The 21,123-nt window shown below is 41.1% G+C and overlaps 2 protein-coding genes and 2 pseudogenes across 2 annotated transcripts; all 4 read left to right on the forward strand.

The window, feature by feature from the left end:
* Window positions 1–2,953: 2,953 nt before the first annotated feature.
* Window positions 2,954–5,603, forward strand: LOC119881893 (annotated as a pseudogene).
* A 1,258-nt stretch (window positions 5,604–6,861) lies between these two features.
* Window positions 6,862–9,393, forward strand: LOC119881894 (annotated as a pseudogene).
* Window positions 9,394–10,469: 1,076 nt separating this feature from the next.
* Window positions 10,470–16,216, forward strand: LOC119881895 (cadherin-related tumor suppressor-like). The gene is given in 3 exon segments (XM_038691971.1): window positions 10,470–12,346; window positions 12,348–12,972; window positions 13,748–16,216. Coding segments are annotated over 3 exon segments (4,842 nt in total). The 5' UTR covers window positions 10,470–10,598.
* Window positions 16,217–16,532: 316 nt separating this feature from the next.
* LOC119881891 (protocadherin alpha-8-like) lies at window positions 16,533–19,050 on the forward strand. The gene has a single exon (XM_038691970.1). The coding sequence runs from the start codon at window positions 16,568–16,570 to the stop codon at window positions 18,971–18,973; it is 2,406 nt and encodes an 801-aa protein (XP_038547898.1). The 5' UTR covers window positions 16,533–16,567; the 3' UTR covers window positions 18,974–19,050.
* The last annotated feature ends 2,073 nt before the right edge of the window (window positions 19,051–21,123 follow it).

Consider the following 21,123-nt stretch of genomic DNA (forward strand, 5'->3'; position numbering starts at 1 on the left):
CAAAATATTTTAAAACTCTTTGATATCAAACCATCAACAGGCGATATAATTGTAAAAGGCCCCATACTATGAGCAAAAGGACAAGTACGAAATTGAAATTGAAGCATCCGATAAAGGTTTCGCCCCGCTAACAACAGAGAAAAGCGTCATTATCAAGATAGTTGATGTTAATGATAACGCACCTGAGATTGAAGTTACCTCATTTTCAAGCTCCATCCCTGAAGATTCCAGACCAGGAACTACAGTTGCCCTTATCAGTGTAAATGATTTGGACTCTGGTCTGAATGGAAAAGTTATTTGCTCCATAGATGAGGACGTTCCGTTCACTTTATCACCATCTTTAAAAGACAAAATGTATTCTTTGGTCACCAAATCCCCTCTGGACAGAGAGAAACAGTCACAATATATCATAACAGTCGTTGCAAAAGACGCTGGTCATCCTCCATTATCATCTGAGAAAACAATAAGCGTTGTGGTGTCAGATGTGAATGACAACAGTCCAGAGTTTTCACTGAGTCCCTATACTTTCTATGTCACTGAGGGTAACAATCCAGGAGCCTCAGTGTTTTCTGTTAAGCGTCTGATCGTGATGAGAACGACAACGCTCTCATTTCATATCATATTGTCAGAGACAGAAGCGAAGAAAACAAAGTGGCTTCATTTCTCAACATAAACTCTGAAAACGGAGACATTTTGGCGCTAAAAAGTTTCGACTTTGAAACTCTGAAAACGTTCCAGTTCCAAGTTGTTGCCTCCGATTCTGGAACTCCGTCACTGAGCAGCAACGTCACAGTGAACGTGTTCATTCTGGATCAGAACGACAACGCTCCAGTCATCCTGTATCCAGTCAGCTCTAACGGTTCTGCTGAAGGTGTGGAGGAGATTCCCCGCAATGTGAACGCAGGACACTTGGTGACTAAAGTCAGAGCCTATGACGCTGATATAGGATATAACGGCTGGTTACTCTTTTCACTGCAGCAAGTCACTGACCACAGTCTCTTTGGTTTGGACCGCTATACAGGACAGATCAGAACACTTCGCTCCTTCACAGAGACAGACGAGGCTGAGCACAAACTGCTCATACTGGTCAAAGACAATGGGAACGTGTCGCTCTCAGCAACAGCTACTGTGGTGGTCAAACTTGTGGAGCCCAAAGAGGCTTTTGCAGCTTCTGATGTTAAAAGTTCAGCCAAAGATGAGGAGGGGACCGATGTGACTTTTTATCTGATGATAACTTTGGGCTCAGTTTCTGTACTTTTTCTCATCAGTATCATCGTGCTGATTGCAATGCAGTGCTCCAAAACCACAGACTATACTTCTAAATATCTGCAAGAGGCTAATTATGACGGGACACTGTGCCACAGCATCCAGTACAGATCTGGAGAGAAACGGTACATGTTAGTTGGACCCAGAATGAGTATAGGATCTACTATAGTCCCGGGCAGCCACGCGAACACACTAGTGCTCCCTGACAGGAGGAGGGGATCTGGAGAGGTAAGACATATTTAAACAAGCATTTTTATCAAAGAATTTGATTCATATTAGCATTGGGCATGAAATGTCTTTGAGAAACAAGCATTTTTATATTCAAAATATCAGGAAAAACTGTCACATTCACCAAACACCATCTGCAAAATGTTAACTTTTTACGTTGTCTTATCTTTACAATGGAAATATCTGAAAGGTCCATAGGTATTGTCCACTTGTGAATATTTTTTCAATACTACATGAAAGCAGAAAGTAAAGCATTAAACATGCTTAAGTTGCTTAATTAAATATAACGTATGATAGTGTAAACATTGTGATTATGATTAACTGAAGAGAAAGCTTTTACAGTACTTTAGAGTGAACATAACTTCATGTTTCAGGTCAGTTGCTTCTGAACATAATCTGTGTCTTTGGTGAAAGCTGTGGCATACCTGGTGGTCTTTTAAAAAAAAAAAAATGTATTTATCTTTTACTGCACATATCCTATATTATATGCATTCATGGGGCTTTGGGATACTTTTGAACAGTTTAAAATTGTATCCATTGGCAACTCTAGCATTGCTTGGCAAGTCTGATGTCATGACATTTTTTCACGACATATTTTCTGTTATGAAATAGAGATGAACCATTTCAAGGTTGATATAAACAGCAAAACAGGCTGGAACTCTTATCGTCTTTCTTTTTGTACTGTCTTTCCACCTACTTCTTCTTTCTTACACTTGAAAAAACATATTTTCTCAGACTAATAAGACAGGAGAATTATTACATAAAAAAAGGATAGCCGATTAATTTTAGACACACGAGTGTGCTCCATCAGCTCACCTTTACTATACCTAAACTACAGTCAGCCATCGACAACAAGACATACGAGAAAGATATGACAGCATGGAAAAAAAGTCAAAGAAGCCGGTGGCCAAGGTACCTTATTAATCAAACTTGAAAAGCAAAACTTTTACCGAATAAAGCTCGACAGAAGGGAAGTTAGTTGTAATCGCTGTCCACGGTGCTGAGCATGTCTGCTCTCATTTCCCAGCGACTCTTTATAAGTTATATCAAACCAAAGTAACTTTATCTCCGTTTTTTATTAATATAACTTAATTACATGAGGTGAACACATTGCCACGTGTTTGTTAGAATATTCTAAACATGTTGAAAAGGAAGGGGTTTTGTGTTAAGAGTGTTTAGCCTCCTCATATATTTCCATTCACACCAGTATTTGTGGGTACTGTTTCAAGAGAAATAAACAACAATTAAACACACACAAATATCATCTGCCAGTCAGCTTAAGCGCTACTGTTTTTTGATTTTCTGCAGTAAGAATTTAGATCGCATGGTGTCAGTGTAATAGAAACAGTCAGCATTAAATGTGCTTGTCGTCAGTGGATTTTGGTTCCACCTCTTCTTAGCTTCCTCTGTTCGATGTTGAACACAGTCGTTTCTGAGCTTGTTACTGCATTTAGAAATATTCTATGTGCCCTCGTGTCTGTTACTTTAGGAAGAGGATCAATATTTTTGCGCATGGAAGAGTTGGATTCTGTCATTATAACGCATTTTTGTGAATGATTACTGGTGATATCGGGTTTAACCATGGAACAAAGAAGATGCGAGCCAGGAAGCGCGAGAGGACGTTTGTTCGGCTGTGTGGCTGCTTTGCTTTTGTGGAGCGTTGCCTCAGCGGAAATACGATATTCTATGTATGAGGAAGTTAACGAAGGAACTGTGGTTGGAAATATCGCAAAAGATCTGGGATTAGATAAAAGCACACTGAAAGACAGGAAGTATCGGATTGTTTCTAGTAACGCGGATCCCCTTTTCCATGTAAATCAAAACGATGGCATCCTGTATGTGAGCCGAAAGATTGACAGAGAAGAGGTGTGCGCGCAGAGCAGTACGTGTTTAATAAATCTGAAAACCGTGCTAGAAAACCCGCTGGAGGTACACTACGTTGAAGTAGAGGTTGTGGACATAAATGACCATTTCCCAGTTTCCCAGATAAAGAAAAACGGTTGGAGATTTCAGAGTCTGTGTTGCCCGGAGCAAGATTTCAGCTAAAACCTTCACGGGATCCAGACAGTGGTCATTTCTCAGTGCAGCAATATAAACTCAGCCACAACGACCATTTCCGTCTGGAGGTTAGGGATAAAGGAGAAGATGGTAAAATACCAATATTGGTTTTGCAAAAATCTTTGGATAGGGAATCTGCAGAAACTAAATCCTTAGTGCTGACGGCGCTGGATGGAGGGAAACCTCCGAAATCTGGCGAAATGAACATTCAAGTAAAGGTTTTGGATGTAAATGATAACACGCCTGTTTTCTCTGAGGACATTTACTCTGTTACGCTCTCCGAAAATGCTCCAATAGGCACAACTGTCGTACAAGTGAATGCAACTGATTTGGATGAAGGTCTGAATGGAGATGTGTATTACTCATTTGGTAACAGTGTGAGTAACACGTTATTTACGCTTTTTGATATCAGTCCATCAACAGGCGAGATAACTGTCAAAGGTCCAATAGATTATGAGCAAAAGGACAAGTACGAAATTGAAATTGAGGCATCGATAAAGGTCTCGCTCCGCTAACTAGCGAAAAAAGCGTCGTTATCAGGATAGTTGATGTTAATGATAACGCACCTGAGATTGAAGTTACCTCATTTCAAGCTCCATCCCTGAAGATTCCAGACCAGGAACTACAGTTGCCCTTATCAGTGTAAATGATTTGGACTCTGGTCTGAATGGAAAAGTTATTTGCTCCATAGATGAGGATGTTCCGTTCACTTTATCACCATCTTTAAAAGACAAAATGTATTCTTTGGTCACCAAATCCCCTCTGGACAGAGAGAAACAGTCACAATATATCATAACAGTCGTTGCAAAAGACGCTGGTCATCCTCCATTATCATCTGAGAAAACAATAGCGTTGTGGTGTCAGATGTGAATGACAACAGTCCAGAGTTTTCACTGAGTCCCTATACTTTCTATGTCACTGAGGGTAACAATCCAGGAGCCTCAGTGTTTTCTGTTAAAGCGTCTGATCGTGATGAGAACGACAACGCTCTCATTTCATATCATATTGTCAGAGACAGAAGCGAAGAAAACAAAGTGGCTTCATTTCTCAACATAAACTCTGAAAACGGAGACATTTTGGCGCTAAAAAGTTTCGACTTTGAAACTCTGAAAACGTTCCAGTTCCAAGTTGTTGCCTCCGATTCTGGAACTCCGTCACTGAGCAGCAACGTCACAGTGAACGTGTTCATTCTGGATCAGAACGACAACGCTCCAGTCATCCTGTATCCAGTCAGCTCTAACGGTTCTGCTGAAGGTGTGGAGGAGATTCCCCGCAATGTGAACGCAGGACACTTGGTGACTAAAGTCAGAGCCTATGACGCTGATATAGGATATAACGGCTGGTTACTCTTTTCACTGCAGCAAGTCACTGACCACAGTCTCTTTGGTTTGGACCGCTATACAGGACAGATCAGAACACTTCGCTCCTTCACAGAGACAGACGAGGCTGAGCACAAACTGCTCATACTGGTCAAAGACAATGGGAACGTGTCGCTCTCAGCAACAGCTACTGTGGTGGTCAAACTTGTGGAGCCCAAAGAGGCTTTTGCAGCTTCTGATGTTAAAAGTTCAGCCAAAGATGAGGAGGGGACCGATGTGACTTTTTATCTGATGATAACTTTGGGCTCAGTTTCTGTACTTTTTCTCATCAGTATCATCGTGCTGATTGCAATGCAGTGCTCTAAAACCACAGACTATACTTCTAAATATCTGCAAGAGACTAATTATGACGGGACACTGTGCCACAGCATCCAGTACAGATCTGGAGAGAAACGGTACATGTTAGTTGGACCCAGAATGAGTATAGGATCTACTATAGTCCCGGGCAGCCACGCGAATACACTAGTGCTCCCTCACAGGAGGAGGGGATCTGGAGAGGTAAGACAGGTCACTTTATTTCAAGGCAGTTCTGGTGTGAACGCTGGTGATAGACAAGATGCAGATCCTATGGTTCCAGGAGTATTGAATCACACCACCTATAGAAGTGGATCTCAGGCCTTAAATTCATCACAGGGAGGGAGGAGGTTCTGTGTTTTGAGACTGCAAAGTTAAGTTACTGGTTTGCATGTGGTTGTATGGTTGGTTCAAACAGCCAAGATTGTTAATTGACAAAATTGCACACAGATTTGCAGTTAGTATACTGTCTTTGTATTACCCATACCATTTTGTTAACACTTGTTGAAAATGAAATTCATTCCAAGAAATGATATAACATTATGAAATATAATGACACTACACACCAAACAGTAGTGCGCACTGACATTAGGAGTAAAGCTTTTACCCCCAGATAGTTATTTTTTTATAAAACGTTATGGCGTGTCTGCTGTCCTATTAAAAACACATTTGCTCATTATAAGTGAACCTGGACAAGGATGGCATAACTAGTGAAAGTCTATTTAATGTCTCACTATAGAAGTCGCTGAGGTTGGTCACTCATTTGAAAAGCTCAATTACACTGGCTTTTCTTCTAAAACACTTAATTTTGCGCATTGGTTCCATGTCTGCATTTTCTCTGTGTCCAGTGATGAACGCTTGCACGCTTTGTTTTTGTTAATGATGTCGTTTTTCTTAAGGATTTAATTGACATTCTGTCTCTACCGATCTTTCATCATATTCTTCTCTTTTTTTACATTTGCCCAATATTTTTATAAACCGATGTAACTGACCTTTGAGTCAATGTTAATCGTGCGCTATTTGATCAGGTGAATCATGCCTCAAGCAAACACTACCCACACCATATTCAGCTAAAGTCAATATATAATTAGACCCTTCTGGAGTCGCACGGGAAAGTATGGCAGCGTGGGGAAAAAAGCATTGCACTGTTAACAAAACTTCAATGAGAATGATAATACTTTCATCAAATGTATTTAGACAGAAGTACAGTTGTGATCGCTGTCCATGGAGCTGAACGTGAGTGCTGTGTTTGCCCAGTACGTGTTAATAAATTTTAAACAATATAACAAACCACTCACTGACGTTATCTGTTTTAATTTACAGGACTTGTTCTTTTGATATAAATGTATTCTCCCGTGTTACGTAGAATCGTCTTCACATTTTCAGAAGCTTTATTGAAATAGGTATTTGTGTTGACAGTGATCTGCAACATCTATTTCTATTAACCAGACTATTGAGCACTATTTGGAGATTAAAAAATTCTACAGTAAAGGCAAAGAGCTGCTAGCTTTTGATTTTCTGCAGTAAGAATTTAGATCGCATGGTGTCAGTGTAATAGAAACAGTCAGCATTACATGTGCTTGTCGTCAGTGGATTTTGGTTCCACCTCTTCTTAGCTTCCTCTGTTCGATGTTAACACAGTCGTTTCTGAGCTTTCTGCTGCATTTGGAAATATTCTATGTGCCCTCGTGTCTGTTACTTTAGGAAGAGGATCAATATTTTGACGCATGGAAGAGTTGGATTCTGTCATTATAACGCATTTTTGTGAATGATTACTGGTGATATCGGGTTTAACCATGGAACAAAGAAGATGCGAGCCAGGAAGGGCGAGAGGACGTTTGTTCGGCTGTGTGGCTGCTTTGCTTTTGTGGAGCGTTGCCTCAGCGCAACTAAGATATTCCATCTCTGAGGAAGTTAACGAAGGAACTTTGGTTGGAAATATTGCAAAAGATCTGGGATTAGATAAAAGCACACTGAAAGACAGGAAGTATCGGATTGTTTCTGGTAACGCGGATCCCTTTTCCATGTAAATCAAAACGATGGCATCCTGTATGTGAGCCGAAAGATTGACAGAGAAGAGGTGTGCGCGCAGAGCAGTACGTGTTTAATAAATCTGAAAACCGTGCTAGAAAACCCACTGGAGGTACACTATGTAGGCGTGGAAGTGCTGGATATAAATGACCATTCTCCCAGTTTTCCGGATAAAGAAAAAGCGTTGGAGATTTCAGAGTCTGTGTTACCCGGAGTACGCATTCCGCTACAACCCGCACGAGATCCAGACGGTGGTCCTTTCTCTGTTCAGCAGTATAAACTCAGTACTAATGACAACTTCCGTTTGGAAGTCAGGGATAAAGGAGAAGATGGTAAAATCCCTATATTAGTTGTTCAAAAATCTTTAGATAGGGAATCTGCGGAAAGTCACTCATTAGTGCTGACTGCACTGGATGGAGGGAAACCTCCGAAATCTGGCGATATTGATATTTTAGTCAATGTTTTGGATATTAATGATAACGCCCCTATTTTCACTCAAGATGTTTATTCTGTGATGCTCAATGAAAATGCTCCAGTTGGTAGAACAGTTATACAAGTAAATGCAACCGATTTAGATGAAGGATCAAACGGAGAAGTAGTTTATTCATTTAGCAGTATTGTGAATCGTAGGTTATTAAATATGTTTGATATCAATCCATCGACAGGTGAAATAATTGTAAAAGGTTTAATAGACTATGAGGAGAAGGAAAAATATGAGATTGAAATTCAAGCATCAGATAAAGGTTTCGCTCCTCTGGCAACACAGAAAAGCGTCATTATCAGGATAGTTGATGTTAATGATAACGCACCTGAGATTGAAGTTACCTCATTTTCAAGCTCCATCCCTGAAGATTCCAGACCAGGAACTACAGTTGCCCTTATCAGTGTAAATGATTTGGACTCTGGTCTGAATGGAAAAGTTATTTGCTCCGTGGGTGAGGATGTTCCGTTCACTTTATCACCATCCTTACAGGACAAAATGTATTCTCTAGTCACCAAATCCCCTCTGGACAGAGAGAAAAGGTCACAATATGACCTTACAATAACTGCAAAAGACGCTGGTCATCCTCCATTATCATCTGAGAAAACAATAAGCGTTGTGGTGTCAGATGTGAATGACAACAGTCCAGAGTTTTCACTGAGTCCCTATACTTTCTATGTCACTGAGGGTAACAATCCAGGAGCCTCAGTGTTTTCTGTTAAAGCGTCTGATCGTGATGAGAACGACAACGCTCTCATTTCATATCATATTGTCAGAGACAGAAGCGAAGAAAACAAAGTGGCTTCATTTCTCAACATAAACTCTGAAAACGGAGACATTTTGGCGCTAAAAAGTTTCGACTTTGAAACTCTGAAAACGTTCCAGTTCCAAGTTGTTGCCTCCGATTCTGGAACTCCGTCACTGAGCAGCAACGTCACAGTGAACGTGTTCATTCTGGATCAGAACGACAACGCTCCAGTCATCCTGTATCCAGTCAGCTCTAACGGTTCTGCTGAAGGTGTGGAGGAGATTCCCCGCAATGTGAACGCAGGACACTTGGTGACTAAAGTCAGAGCCTATGACGCTGATATAGGATATAACGGCTGGTTACTCTTTTCACTGCAGCAAGTCACTGACCACAGTCTCTTTGGTTTGGACCGCTATACAGGACAGATCAGAACACTTCGCTCCTTCACAGAGACAGACGAGGCTGAGCACAAACTGCTCATACTGGTCAAAGACAATGGGAACGTGTCGCTCTCAGCAACAGCTACTGTGGTGGTCAAACTTGTGGAGCCCAAAGAGGCTTTTGCAGCTTCTGATGTTAAAAGTTCAGCCAAAGATGAGGAGGGGACCGATGTGACTTTTTATCTGATGATAACTTTGGGCTCAGTTTCTGTACTTTTTCTCATCAGTATCATCGTGCTGATTGCAATGCAGTGCTCCAAAACCACAGACTATACTTCTAAATATCTGCAAGAGACTAATTATGACGGGACACTGTGCCACAGCATCCAGTACAGATCTGGAGAGAAACGGTACATGTTAGTTGGACCCAGAATGAGTATAGGATCTACTATAGTCCCGGGCAGCCACGCGAACACACTAGTGCTCCCTGACAGGAGGAGGGGATCTGGAGAGGTAAGACATATTTAAACAAGCGTTTTGGACACCAAAAATATGTTTTGGGGAAACCTATCTGTTTTTAATCAATAACGGCTAAAACGTTCATATTCAAAAATAATATCTGCATATTTTAACATGATTTGCCATACCTTTACAATGTCCACAAGTGAAATGTTTTTACAGTCCACGTTTGAATAATTTTCCAACACAATATGAGTACAGAATTTAAAGCATTAAGGCATGGTTAAGTTGCTTAAGGAAAAAATACGATAATGTAAATAACGTCATAAAAAGGTTTTAATTTTTTAAGAGTGAACATAACTTCAGATTTGTTGCTTTTGAACAGAATCTGTGTTTTTCTTTATTAAAGCCGTTGCGTGTCTGATGACTGTTTTTTATTGTAGTATTTATTACTGCAAATATACTGTATATGATTTCCTGGGACCTTGGTAAGCTTTTGAAACACATAACAGTTTCTCCATAGGCAGCTCTCTAGTTTTCATTGGCAAGTTTAATTTCATGTCGATATATTTTATGTCATGATTTAGAAATGAACCTGGACTGCGTTGATATAAGCGAAAGTGACTGATACTCTTTTACACATTTTCCTACTGACTTTCAGCATGGGGAAAGAAGTTGAAGAAGTCAGTGGCCATGGTACATTATTAACGAAATTGAAATGAAAAACGTTTAACGACTGATGCTCGACAGAAGTTTCAATCATATAACTTAATTACATGAATTAAACAAATTAACAGGTGTGACGTAGAATATTCTCACAAATTCTTGAACGTTTGTTTTTTATTTATAAGAAGGGGTTTTTGTGTGAAGAGTGAGCAGCCCCCTGATCTATTTCGATTTACATCAGTATTTGTGGGTACTGTTCCAAGATAAATAAACAACAATTAAACACAAACATAAGCATAATCTACCATTTAGCTAAAGCGGTGCAGGCCTTTTGATTTTTTGCAGTAAACATTTTAGATCGCATGGTGTCAGTGTAATAGAAACAGTCAGCATTGCATGTGCTTGTCGTCAGTGGATTTTGGTTCCACCTCTTCTTAGCTTCCTCTGTTCGATGTTAACACAGTCGTGTCTGAGCTTTCTGCTGCATTTGGAAATATTCTATGTGCCCTCATGTCTGTCACTGTAGGAAGAGGATGAATATTTTCACGCATGGAACAGTTGGATTCTGTCATTATAACGCAGCTGTCGTTTTTTGTGAATGATTACTGATGATTTCGGGTTTAACCATGGAACAAAGAAGATGCGAGCCAGGAAGGGCGAGAGGACGTTTGTTCGGCTGTGTGGTTGCTGTGATTTTGTTGCGCGTGGCTTCGGCGCAACTAAGATATTCCATCTCTGAGGAAGTTAATGAAGGAACTGTGGTTGCAAATATCGCAAAAGATCTGGGATTAGATAAAAGCACACTGAAAGACAGGAAGTATCGGATTGTTTCTAGTAACTCGGATCCCCTTTTCCATGTAAATCAAAACGATGGCATCCTGTATGTGAGTCGAAAGATTGACAGAGAAGAGGTGTGCGCGCAGAGCAGTACGTGTTTAATAAATCTGAAAACCGTGCTAGAAAACCCGCTGGAGGTACACTACGTTGAAGTAGGGGTTCTGGATATAAATGACCATTCTCCCAGTTTCCCAGATAAAGAAAAACGATTGGAGATTTCGGAGTCTGTGTTGCCCGGAGCAAGATTTCAGCTAAAACCTTCACGGGATCCAGACAGTGGTCATTTCTCAGTGCAGCAATATAAACTCAGCCACAACGAATACTTTCGTTTGGAGGTTAAGGATAAAGGGGACGATGGTAAAATACCAATATTGGTTGTTCAAAAATCTTTAGATAGGGAATCTGCAAGCAGCCACTCATTAGTGCTGACAGCATTGGATGGTGGAAAACCTCCGAAATCCGGCGAAATGAATATTTTAGTAAATGTTTTAGATGTTAATGATAATGCGCCTGATTTCTTTAAAGATGTTTATTCTGTGATGCTCAATGAAAATGTCCCAGTTGGTACAGCAGTTGTACAAGTGAATGCAACTGATTTAGATGAAGGTCCAAACGGAGAAGTAGTTTACTCATTTAGCAACAGTATGAATCAAAATGTATTGAATCTATTTGATATAAATCCAGCAACAGGTGAGATAATTGTCAAAGGTCCAATAGATTATGAGCAAAAGGACAAGTACGAAATTGAAATTGAGGCATCCGATAAAGGTCTCGCTCCGCTAACTAGCGAAAAAAGCGTCATTATCAAGATAGTTGATGTTAATGATAACGCACCTGAGATTGAAGTTACCTCATTTTCAAGCTCCATCCCTGAAGATTCCAGACCAGGAACTACAGTTGCCCTTATCAGTGTAAATGATTTGGACTCTGGTCTGAATGGAAAAGTTATTTGCTCCATAGATGAGGATGTTCCGTTCACTTTATCACCATCCTTACAGGACAAAATGTATTCTCTAGTTACCAAATCCCCTCTGGACAGAGAGAAACAGTCACACTATGACCTGACAATTACTGCAAAAGACGCTGGTCATCCTCCATTATCATCTGAGAAAACAATTAGCGTTGTGGTGTCAGATGTGAATGACAACAGTCCAGAGTTTTCACTGAGTCCCTATACTTTCTATGTCACTGAGGGTAACAATCCAGGAGCCTCAGTGTTTTCTGTTAACGCGTCTGATCGTGATGAGAACGACAACGCTCTCATTTCATATCATATTGTCAGAGACAGAAGCGAAGAAAACAAAGTGGCTTCATTTCTCAACATAAACTCTGAAAACGGAGACATTTTGGCGCTAAAAAGTTTCGACTTTGAAACTCTGAAAACGTTCCAGTTCCAAGTTGTTGCCTCCGATTCTGGAACTCCGTCACTGAGCAGCAACGTCACAGTGAACGTGTTCATTCTGGATCAGAACGACAACGCTCCAGTCATCCTGTATCCAGTCAGCTCTAACGGTTCTGCAAGGTGTGGAGGAGATTCCCCGCAATGTGAACGCAGGACACTTGGTGACTAAAGTCAGAGCCTATGACGCTGATATAGGATATAACGGCTGGTTACTCTTTTCACTGCAGCAAGTCACTGACCACAGTCTCTTTGGTTTGGACCGCTATACAGGACAGATCAGAACACTTCGCTCCTTCACAGAGACAGACGAGGCTGAGCACAAACTGCTCATACTGGTCAAAGACAATGGGAACGTGTCGCTCTCAGCAACAGCTACTGTGGTGGTCAAACTTGTGGAGCCCAAAGAGGCTTTTGCAGCTTCTGATGTTAAAAGTTCAGCCAAAGATGAGGAGGGGACCGATGTGACTTTTTATCTGATGATAACTTTGGGCTCAGTTTCTGTACTTTTTCTCATCAGTATCATCGTGCTGATTGCAATGCAGTGCTCTAAAACCACAGACTATACTTCTAAATATCTGCAAGAGACTAATTATGACGGGACACTGTGCCACAGCATCCAGTACAGATCTGGAGAGAAACGGTACATGTTAGTTGGACCCAGAATGAGTATAGGATCTACTATAGTCCCGGGCAGCCACGCGAATACACTAGTGCTCCCCGACAGGAGGAGGGGATCTGGAGAGGTAAGGCATTTTCTTGTAAACACCCTGACTTGTTTCCCTTGGCAGTGTTAGCCACTGGTTCGATCCTTAATTAGTATAGTCAAATATAGTCCGTATACCGTATGTGTACTGTTGGTTTGGCATATAGTTTTCTGAAATATGACACTAACATGCTGCACTTTCACCGAGACTATGTGGTTTGAGATTCCCAGCTTCTGGGATGTAATATAAAGTCACACGAGGCTGGGCCGAGTTATAGATAGCGTTATCCGCTGTCCATGGTGCTGATATGTCTTGCTCTCATGCACTGAAACCAGTGAACACCTCGTTAGACATGTACAATCACTATTTAGCTATTTTGGGAGGATCCGATGACTCCATCTTCATTCACAGGGAGATAAGGTTTTTGTTTCTTTGTGAAATCAGCTTAAGAAGGCATCTTGTCACAGCCGCTATGCATATGGTCAAAGTTAACACACATAACACCTTACCATTCTTTTATACACAGCTTTAGAAACTTTGATTTCCTTGTAGTGAGCAATGATATCGCATGGTGTCAGTGTGTTAGGAAAATAACGGCGTAACCTTGTCGTCACTGCATTTTGGTTCCACCTCCTCGTAGCCTTCTTATTTCGACAGAATCGCTTGGCGGCTCGCTGCTGTCTTTAGAAATAACGTGCCGTGTTTTAACATTTGTTTTTAAAAGGGTGAATATTTGCATACTCGGATGTGTTGGATTCATTTTTTACAAAAAGATTATTAATCCCGCGAGGAATCGATACCTTTTTTTGTTTAAATCATGGAACAAAGAGGATGGGAGGTAAGAAGTGCGAGAAGACAGTGGATCGCTTGCGTGCTTGCTGTTCTTTTGTGGAGAGTCGCAACAGCGCAACTAAGATATTCCATCTCTGAGGAAGTTAACGAAGGAACTGTGGTCGGGAATATTGCAAAGGATTTGGGATTAGATAAAAGCACTTTGAAGGACAGGAAGTATCGGGTTGTTTCTAGTGCTGTGGGACCTCTTTTCCATGTAGATCAGAATGACGGCATCCTGTATGTAAGCCAAAAGATTGACAGGGAAGAGGTGTGCGAGCGAAGCAGTACCTGTTTGATAAATCTGAAAACAGTGTTGGAAAATCCACTGGAGGTTCACTATGTTGTAGTGGAAGTTCTTGATATAAATGACCACTCTCCCAGCTTCCTAGAGAAAGAGAAAACGTTGGAGATTTCAGAGTCCGTGTTACCTGGAGTACGCATTCCGCTAAAGGCATCACGCGATCCTGACGGTGGTCCTTTCGCTGTTCAGCAGTATAAACTCAGCCCTAATGACCACTTCCGCTTAGAAGTTAAGGATAAAGGAGAGGATGGTAAAATACCTGTATTAATTGTTCAAAAATCTTTGGATAGGGAGGCAGCAAGAAGCCACTCATTAGTTCTGACCGCATTGGATGGGGGAAAACCTCAGAAATCTGGCGATATGAATATTCTAGTAAATGTTTTGGATGTGAACGATAACGCGCCTGTTTTCTCTAAAGATATTTACGCTGTGATGCTCGATGAGAATGCTGCAGTAGACACAACAGTCATACAAGTGAATGCAACTGACTTAGATGAAGGACCAAACGGAGAGGTAGTTTATTCATTCAGCAACAGTGTTAGTCATAGAATTGTAAAGCTTTTCGATATCAAACCATCAACAGGCGAGATCATTGTAAAAGGTTTAATAGACTATGAGGAGAAAGACAAATATGAGATTGAAATTCAAGCAGCAGACAAAGGTCTCGCTCCTCTGGCAACACAGAAAAGCGTCATTATCAGGATAGTTGATGTTAATGATAACGCACCTGAGATTGAAGTTACCTCATTTTCAAGCTCCATCCCTGAAGATTCCAGACCAGGAACTACAGTTGCCCTTATCAGTGTAAATGATTTGGACTCTGGTCTGAATGGAAAAGTTATTTGCTCCGTGGGTGAGGATGTTCCGTTCACTTTATCACCATCCTTACAGGACAAAATGTATTCTCTAGTCACCAAATCCCCTCTGGACAGAGAGAAACAGTCACACTATATCATAACAGTATTTGCAAAAGACGCTGGTCAGCCGTCACTGTCATCTGAAAAGACAATAAGCGTTGTGGTGTCAGATGTGAATGACAACAGTCCAGAGTTTTCACTGAGTCCCTATACTTTCTATGTCACTGAGGGTAACAATCCAGGAGCCTCAGTGTTTTCTGTTAACGCGTCTGATCGTGATGAGAACGACAACGCTCTCATTTCATATCATATTGTCAGAGACAGAAGCGAAGAAAACAAAGTGGCTTCATTTCTCAACATAAACTCTGAAAACGGAGACATTTTGGCGCTAAAAAGTTTCGACTTTGAAACTCTGAAAACGTTCCAGTTCCAAGTTGTTGCCTCCGATTCTGGAACTCCGTCACTGAGCAGCAACGTCACAGTGAACGTGTTCATTCTGGATCAGAACGACAACGCTCCAGTCATCCTGTATCCAGTCAGCTCTAACGGTTCTGCTGAAGGTGTGGAGGAGATTCCCCGCAATGTGAACGCAGGACACTTGGTGACTAAAGTCAGAGCCTATGACGCTGATATAGGATATAACGGCTGGTTACTCTTTTCACTGCAGCAAGTCACTGACCACAGTCTCTTTGGTTTGGACCGCTATACAGGACAGATCAGAACACTTCGCTCCTTCACAGAGACAGACGAGGCTGAGCACAAACTGCTCATACTGGTCAAAGACAATGGGAACGTGTCGCTCTCAGCAACAGCTACTGTGGTGGTCAAACTTGTGGAGCCCAAAGAGGCTTTTGCAGCTTCTGATGTTAAAAGTTCAGTCAAAGATGAGGAGGGGACCGATGTGACTTTTTATCTGATGATAACTTTGGGCTCAGTTTCTGTACTTTTTCTCATCAGTATCATCGTGCTGATTGCAATGCAGTGCTCCAAAACCACAGACTATACTTCTAAATATCTGCAAGAGACTAATTATGACGGGACACTGTGCCACAGCATCCAGTACAGATCTGGAGAGAAACGGTACATGTTAGTTGGACCCAGAATGAGTATAGGATCTACTATAGTCCCGGGCAGCCACGCGAACACACTAGTGCTCCCTGATAGGAGGAGGGGATCTGGAGAGGTAAGGATTATTTTTTGTGAAAACCTTTGCTTGTACCCTTGTAATTATCCAATTAAGATCAAGTCTGGTATGTTATATGCCCATTCTATTGTTTCCCTAAAGCTATAGAGTTCACATCCATCCTTTTATGCTTGCATCCTCAGCAGGCAATGAAGTCGTTAAAACTATTACACTAAAATAAGATTTTTTCAATGAAAGTGTATCTGCATTGTAAAGACAGCTCGCATGGTGTCACTGCTTGTGAAAATGAACGACTCTCGGTTGAACGTCCCCTACGTCAGCAGCTTGGTGCTATTTCGTGACAGTGTGCGCTTGTGCTTTCGGGCGATGGCTTCACATCTTTGACTCGCCAACATTTATTCTAATATCGGACAATTGTCATTTTTGTTCAAAATGTGTGTTCATGTGTAGAATTTTATTTTGTAACCTTTATTCGTTTATCCTTTTTTAAAATCCAACATGGCACAACCAGGATGCAAAGCATGGTTGCGGCGCCTGATCTTTCTCATTGTTTGCTTGAATGTTACTTTGAATTTTTCTTCGGCACAGCTACGATACTCTATTCCTGAAGAGCTTACGGTGGGTGCTGTTGTCGGTAATATCGCTAAAGATTTAGGGCTGGATATCAGTGTTTTGAATGCTAGAGGATTTCGCATCGTTTCCGGATCGACAGAACCCCTGTTTCAACTTAACAACAACGGAATCTTACACGTCAACCAAAAAATAGACAGAGAAGAGGTGTGCGAACGGATCAGCACCTGCATTATCAACATAAAGACTGTGCTGGAGAACCCGTTAGAGGTGCATTACGTCGCCATTGAGGTCTTGGATGTAAACGATCACTCTCCCACCTTCTCCGAAAACGAGACTCGTTTAGAGATATCAGAATCTGCTTTACCTGGGGCACGATTTCAACTACAAGGCGCTCGCGATCCAGACAGCGACACATATTCTATTCAACTGTACAGGCTCAGTCAAAATGACCATTTTCGCCTGGAGGTTAAAGACAGAGGAGAAGATGGGAAAATTCCTGTTTTGTATTTGCATAAACCGCTGGACAAAGAAACTGCAAGAAGTCATAGATTACTGCTGACAGCTGTTGATGGGGGAAAGCCTGCTAAGTCAGGAACCATGGGAATTATGGTTAATGTTTTGGATGTCAATGACAATATGCCAGTTTTTTCAAAAGACTCATATGCTGCGGTGCTTAATGAAAATTCACCTATTGGCACAACTATAATGCAAGTTAATGCCACAGACTTAGATGATGGTTTAAATGGGGAGGTGGTATATTCGTTCGGCAATAATGTAAATAGCAAATTACGTAAACTTTTTGAAGTTGACCCTAATACTGGTGAAATTATTGTTAAAGGCCAGATAGATTATGAAGCAAAAGACAGGTATGAAATTGACATCAAAGCTTCTGATAAAGGGACAGTCCCCCTAGCAACAGAAAAAAGTGTTATAATAACTATTGTGGACCTGAATGACAACGCACCTGAGATTGAAGTAACGTCCTTTTCAAGAGCAATTCCTGAGGACTCCAAACCTGGGACGACGGTAGCGTTGATAAGTGTGAGTGATAATGATTCAGGTGTAAATGGAAAGGTAATCTGTTACATTAGTGAGGATGTACCTTTTACATTAACACCATCGTTACAAGACAATATGTACTCAATAGTCACAAAATCTCTGCTAGATAGAGAGCATCAATCCAAGTGTGATGTAACAATAATTGCTAAAGATGCTGGTGAAAAAGCTTTGTCATCCCACAGGACAATTAGTGTGACTGTATCAGATGTTAATGATAACAGTCCAGCGTTTTCAACAAATCCATATACTTTTTATGTTACTGAGAACAATGTTGCAGGGGCCTCTTTATTTTCAGTGAGTGCTAATGATTGTGATGAGGGTGATAATGCTCTCATATCATATAACATTGTGAGAAATGGGGACGAACACAAACAATTGGCTTCATTTATCAACATAAACTCTGAAAACGGAGACATTTTGGCGCTAAAAAGTTTCGACTTTGAAACTCTGAAAACGTTCCAGTTCCAAGTTGTTGCCTCCGATTCTGGAACTCCGTCACTGAGCAGCAACGTCACAGTGAACGTGTTCATTCTGGATCAGAACGACAACGCTCCAGTCATCCTGTATCCAGTCAGCTCTAACGGTTCTGCTGAAGGTGTGGAGGAGATTCCCCGCAATGTGAACGCAGGACACTTGGTGACTAAAGTCAGAGCCTATGACGCTGATATAGGATATAACGGCTGGTTACTCTTTTCACTGCAGCAAGTCACTGACCACAGTCTCTTTGGTTTGGACCGCTATACAGGACAGATCAGAACACTTCGCTCCTTCACAGAGACAGACGAGGCTGAGCACAAACTGCTCATACTGGTCAAAGACAATGGGAACGTGTCACTCTCAGCAACAGCTACTGTGGTGGTCAAACTTGTGGAGCCCAAAGAGGCTTTTGCAGCTTCTGATGTTAAAAGTTCAGTCAAAGATGAGGAGGGGACCGACGTGACTTTTTATCTGATGATAACTTTGGGCTCAGTTTCTGTACTTTTTCTCATCAGTATCATCGTGCTGATTGCAATGCAGTGCTCTAAAACCACAGACTATACTTCTAAATATCTGCAAGAGACTAATTATGACGGGACACTGTGCCACAGCATCCAGTACAGATCTGGAGAGAAACGGTACATGTTAGTTGGACCCAGAATGAGTATAGGATCTACTATAGTCCCGGGCAGCCACGCGAATACACTAGTGCTCCCCGACAGGAGGAGGGGATCTGGAGAGGTAAGACAGGTCACTTTATTTCAAGGCAGCTGTATGAACGGTAGTGACAGATGAGATGCAGATCCTAATGATTAAAGTGCCACAAGTACTAAATCACACCACTTAAACACAATAGCTGTATAGAAATGTACCTCAGACCTAAAATTAATCACTAGGGGAAATAAGGAGGTACTGTGTTATGAGACTGCTAAGTTAAGTTGCTTGTTTACATGTGGTTGTATGGTTAGTTGGATGTTAATTGATTAGTAAATAACCGATTGGACTGCAGTTAGTGTGTTGTGTTTGTGTTCCCTTAATACTGTGTTAATACTGTGTTGTCTCTTTGGTCTTAAAAATGAAATTCATCCCAAGAAATGATACATTATAAAACATACTGATTGTGTGTTGGCTATGTGGATTGTGGTAAAATATAAATGAGCTCTTAAACAGCAATACATACACCTTCTCCTGACACTGAAGACACCGTTACTTTCTAGAACAAGAGAACATATCAAAGTGATGTCTTTCCTTCTGAAAATGAATGCCTCTAACCTCTTATAACTGTTCAGGTTTTCATTACATTTGACTTCATTCAGACCGCTGAGGACTTTGTATTCAGTGCACTGACCGACTTAAACTATTAATAATTTAAACTGCAGTGTGTCTATTTCAGGCCATGAGCTGTTGTGTCATAGTAGGTCATAAACTTGCTTTGCAGACTCATAAATGCCTCTGTAAAGTAAGGAAAAAATCTTCAGTTCAAAAAGATAATGAATGATATTTTATTCAAGTAACTTTTGAAGGTTTTCTGAATATCAATGTCATTTGAGCTACTGTGTTTGGTCTTCCTCGTTTGATTTAATATCTTTTCAGTACCTAAATATAAAGGCAGTCATTTAAAATAGACATGTTACTAGGTGTAATTTCTGTTTAATGCTGAGAGTACAGAAACATTGGCCTGTGTGTTTTATTCACTTAAACTTATTATGTTTTGTTGCTCTATGTGTTTATCTATTAGGGTTGCGTGTGCGTAAAGAGAGTAACTGACCGACTGACAGAGTTACTTGAGGACTGTGCTCACTGATGTAGTTGAGGTGATTCAGTGGTCCATGAATGGCTGCAGCTACAACAGAGAGGGGGGGAGAGAGAGCCTGCGGCTGGTGTGCAGTGAATCACAATGTACAGCTAGTCAGGTGGGGTTGGGGCACTTTGCTATAGCAGGGACCTTCATTCATTACAGGACTGCAAAACAGCAAGAAATATATTATTACTATTTTATTTGACTGGCTTGTAGAATATACATACATACACAAACAAACTATACACTAGCTTCTGTGCAGATGAGCCCTTTCGACTGACTAAAAAATAGGTCATATTTTATCACATGTGTGAAGAGCTTCATTCTAGGCTTCTGGGCTGATTCTGTGTCGAACACTGTGTGTTGCCCATAGCAACACACGAGGAGATCCACCTCTCTGAGTCTACTGGTTTCCACAGACTAGCATGCGCTCAGCGGTCTTAGCAACAGCAGCAGAAGAGGATGAAGGAGGGAGGGATAGAGAGAGCAGCAGTGGAAGGGGGAGGGGAAGTAGCCTCTGTATGGTTCATCTATAGACATCTCACAATATTTAATGAAATGGGTTTTTTTAGATTGAAACACATGGATTATGTGAGTGAGATACTCATTGTCAATCAGGCAACAGATGGTGCAGATATAGAAGCAACAGTGAAGGCGGGAATAGCTGAGCTTCTAATTAGATATTTATTAGTATGGAGATAATCTTTTCTCTCATACAACTGGGTCAACCTTAGATTTCCTACAAATGACTGTCATAAAAAAAAACATGTATTTTAAATGTGTCTTTACTGATGGGATATTTTAACCCACTGAGCAGCATGTGGTATAAAGCAGTAAGCCAGAGTGGAGTATTAGTGCAGGCAGGGAATGGATCAGTTCAGAGTCAGAGTAAGGCAGCAGCATAGCTTCATAAAGTAGAGGCTGAGCACACTTTACTGGATAGCAGTGACTTCCTCTCTGTGTGTACGCGTATGCATATTTTATGTGCACATGTTTGTGCGTGAGGCATCATGTGTTTTGCAATGCAGCAGCAGTGCTAAGCTGTGCCTGGACAGCAGATGCTCAGAAAATATTTACTTTATGTGATTAAAAATGGGTGAATCTCATAGGGTCATGAGCTACATTCAAAATGCAAGCACAGTGGATG

This window comes from Micropterus salmoides, unplaced genomic scaffold (assembly GCF_014851395.1).
Source record: "Micropterus salmoides isolate LMB-PRFRI ecotype aquatic unplaced genomic scaffold, ASM1485139v1 Ms_hic_scaffold_2783, whole genome shotgun sequence".
In the NCBI taxonomy this organism is placed as follows: domain Eukaryota; kingdom Metazoa; phylum Chordata; class Actinopteri; order Centrarchiformes; family Centrarchidae; genus Micropterus; species Micropterus salmoides.

What these genes read in the sequence shown, in the direction of transcription:
- LOC119881891 (XM_038691970.1), top strand. Translation starts at nt 16,568, where the DNA reads ATGGCACAACCAGGATGCAAAGCATGGTTGCGGCGCCTGATCTTTCTC.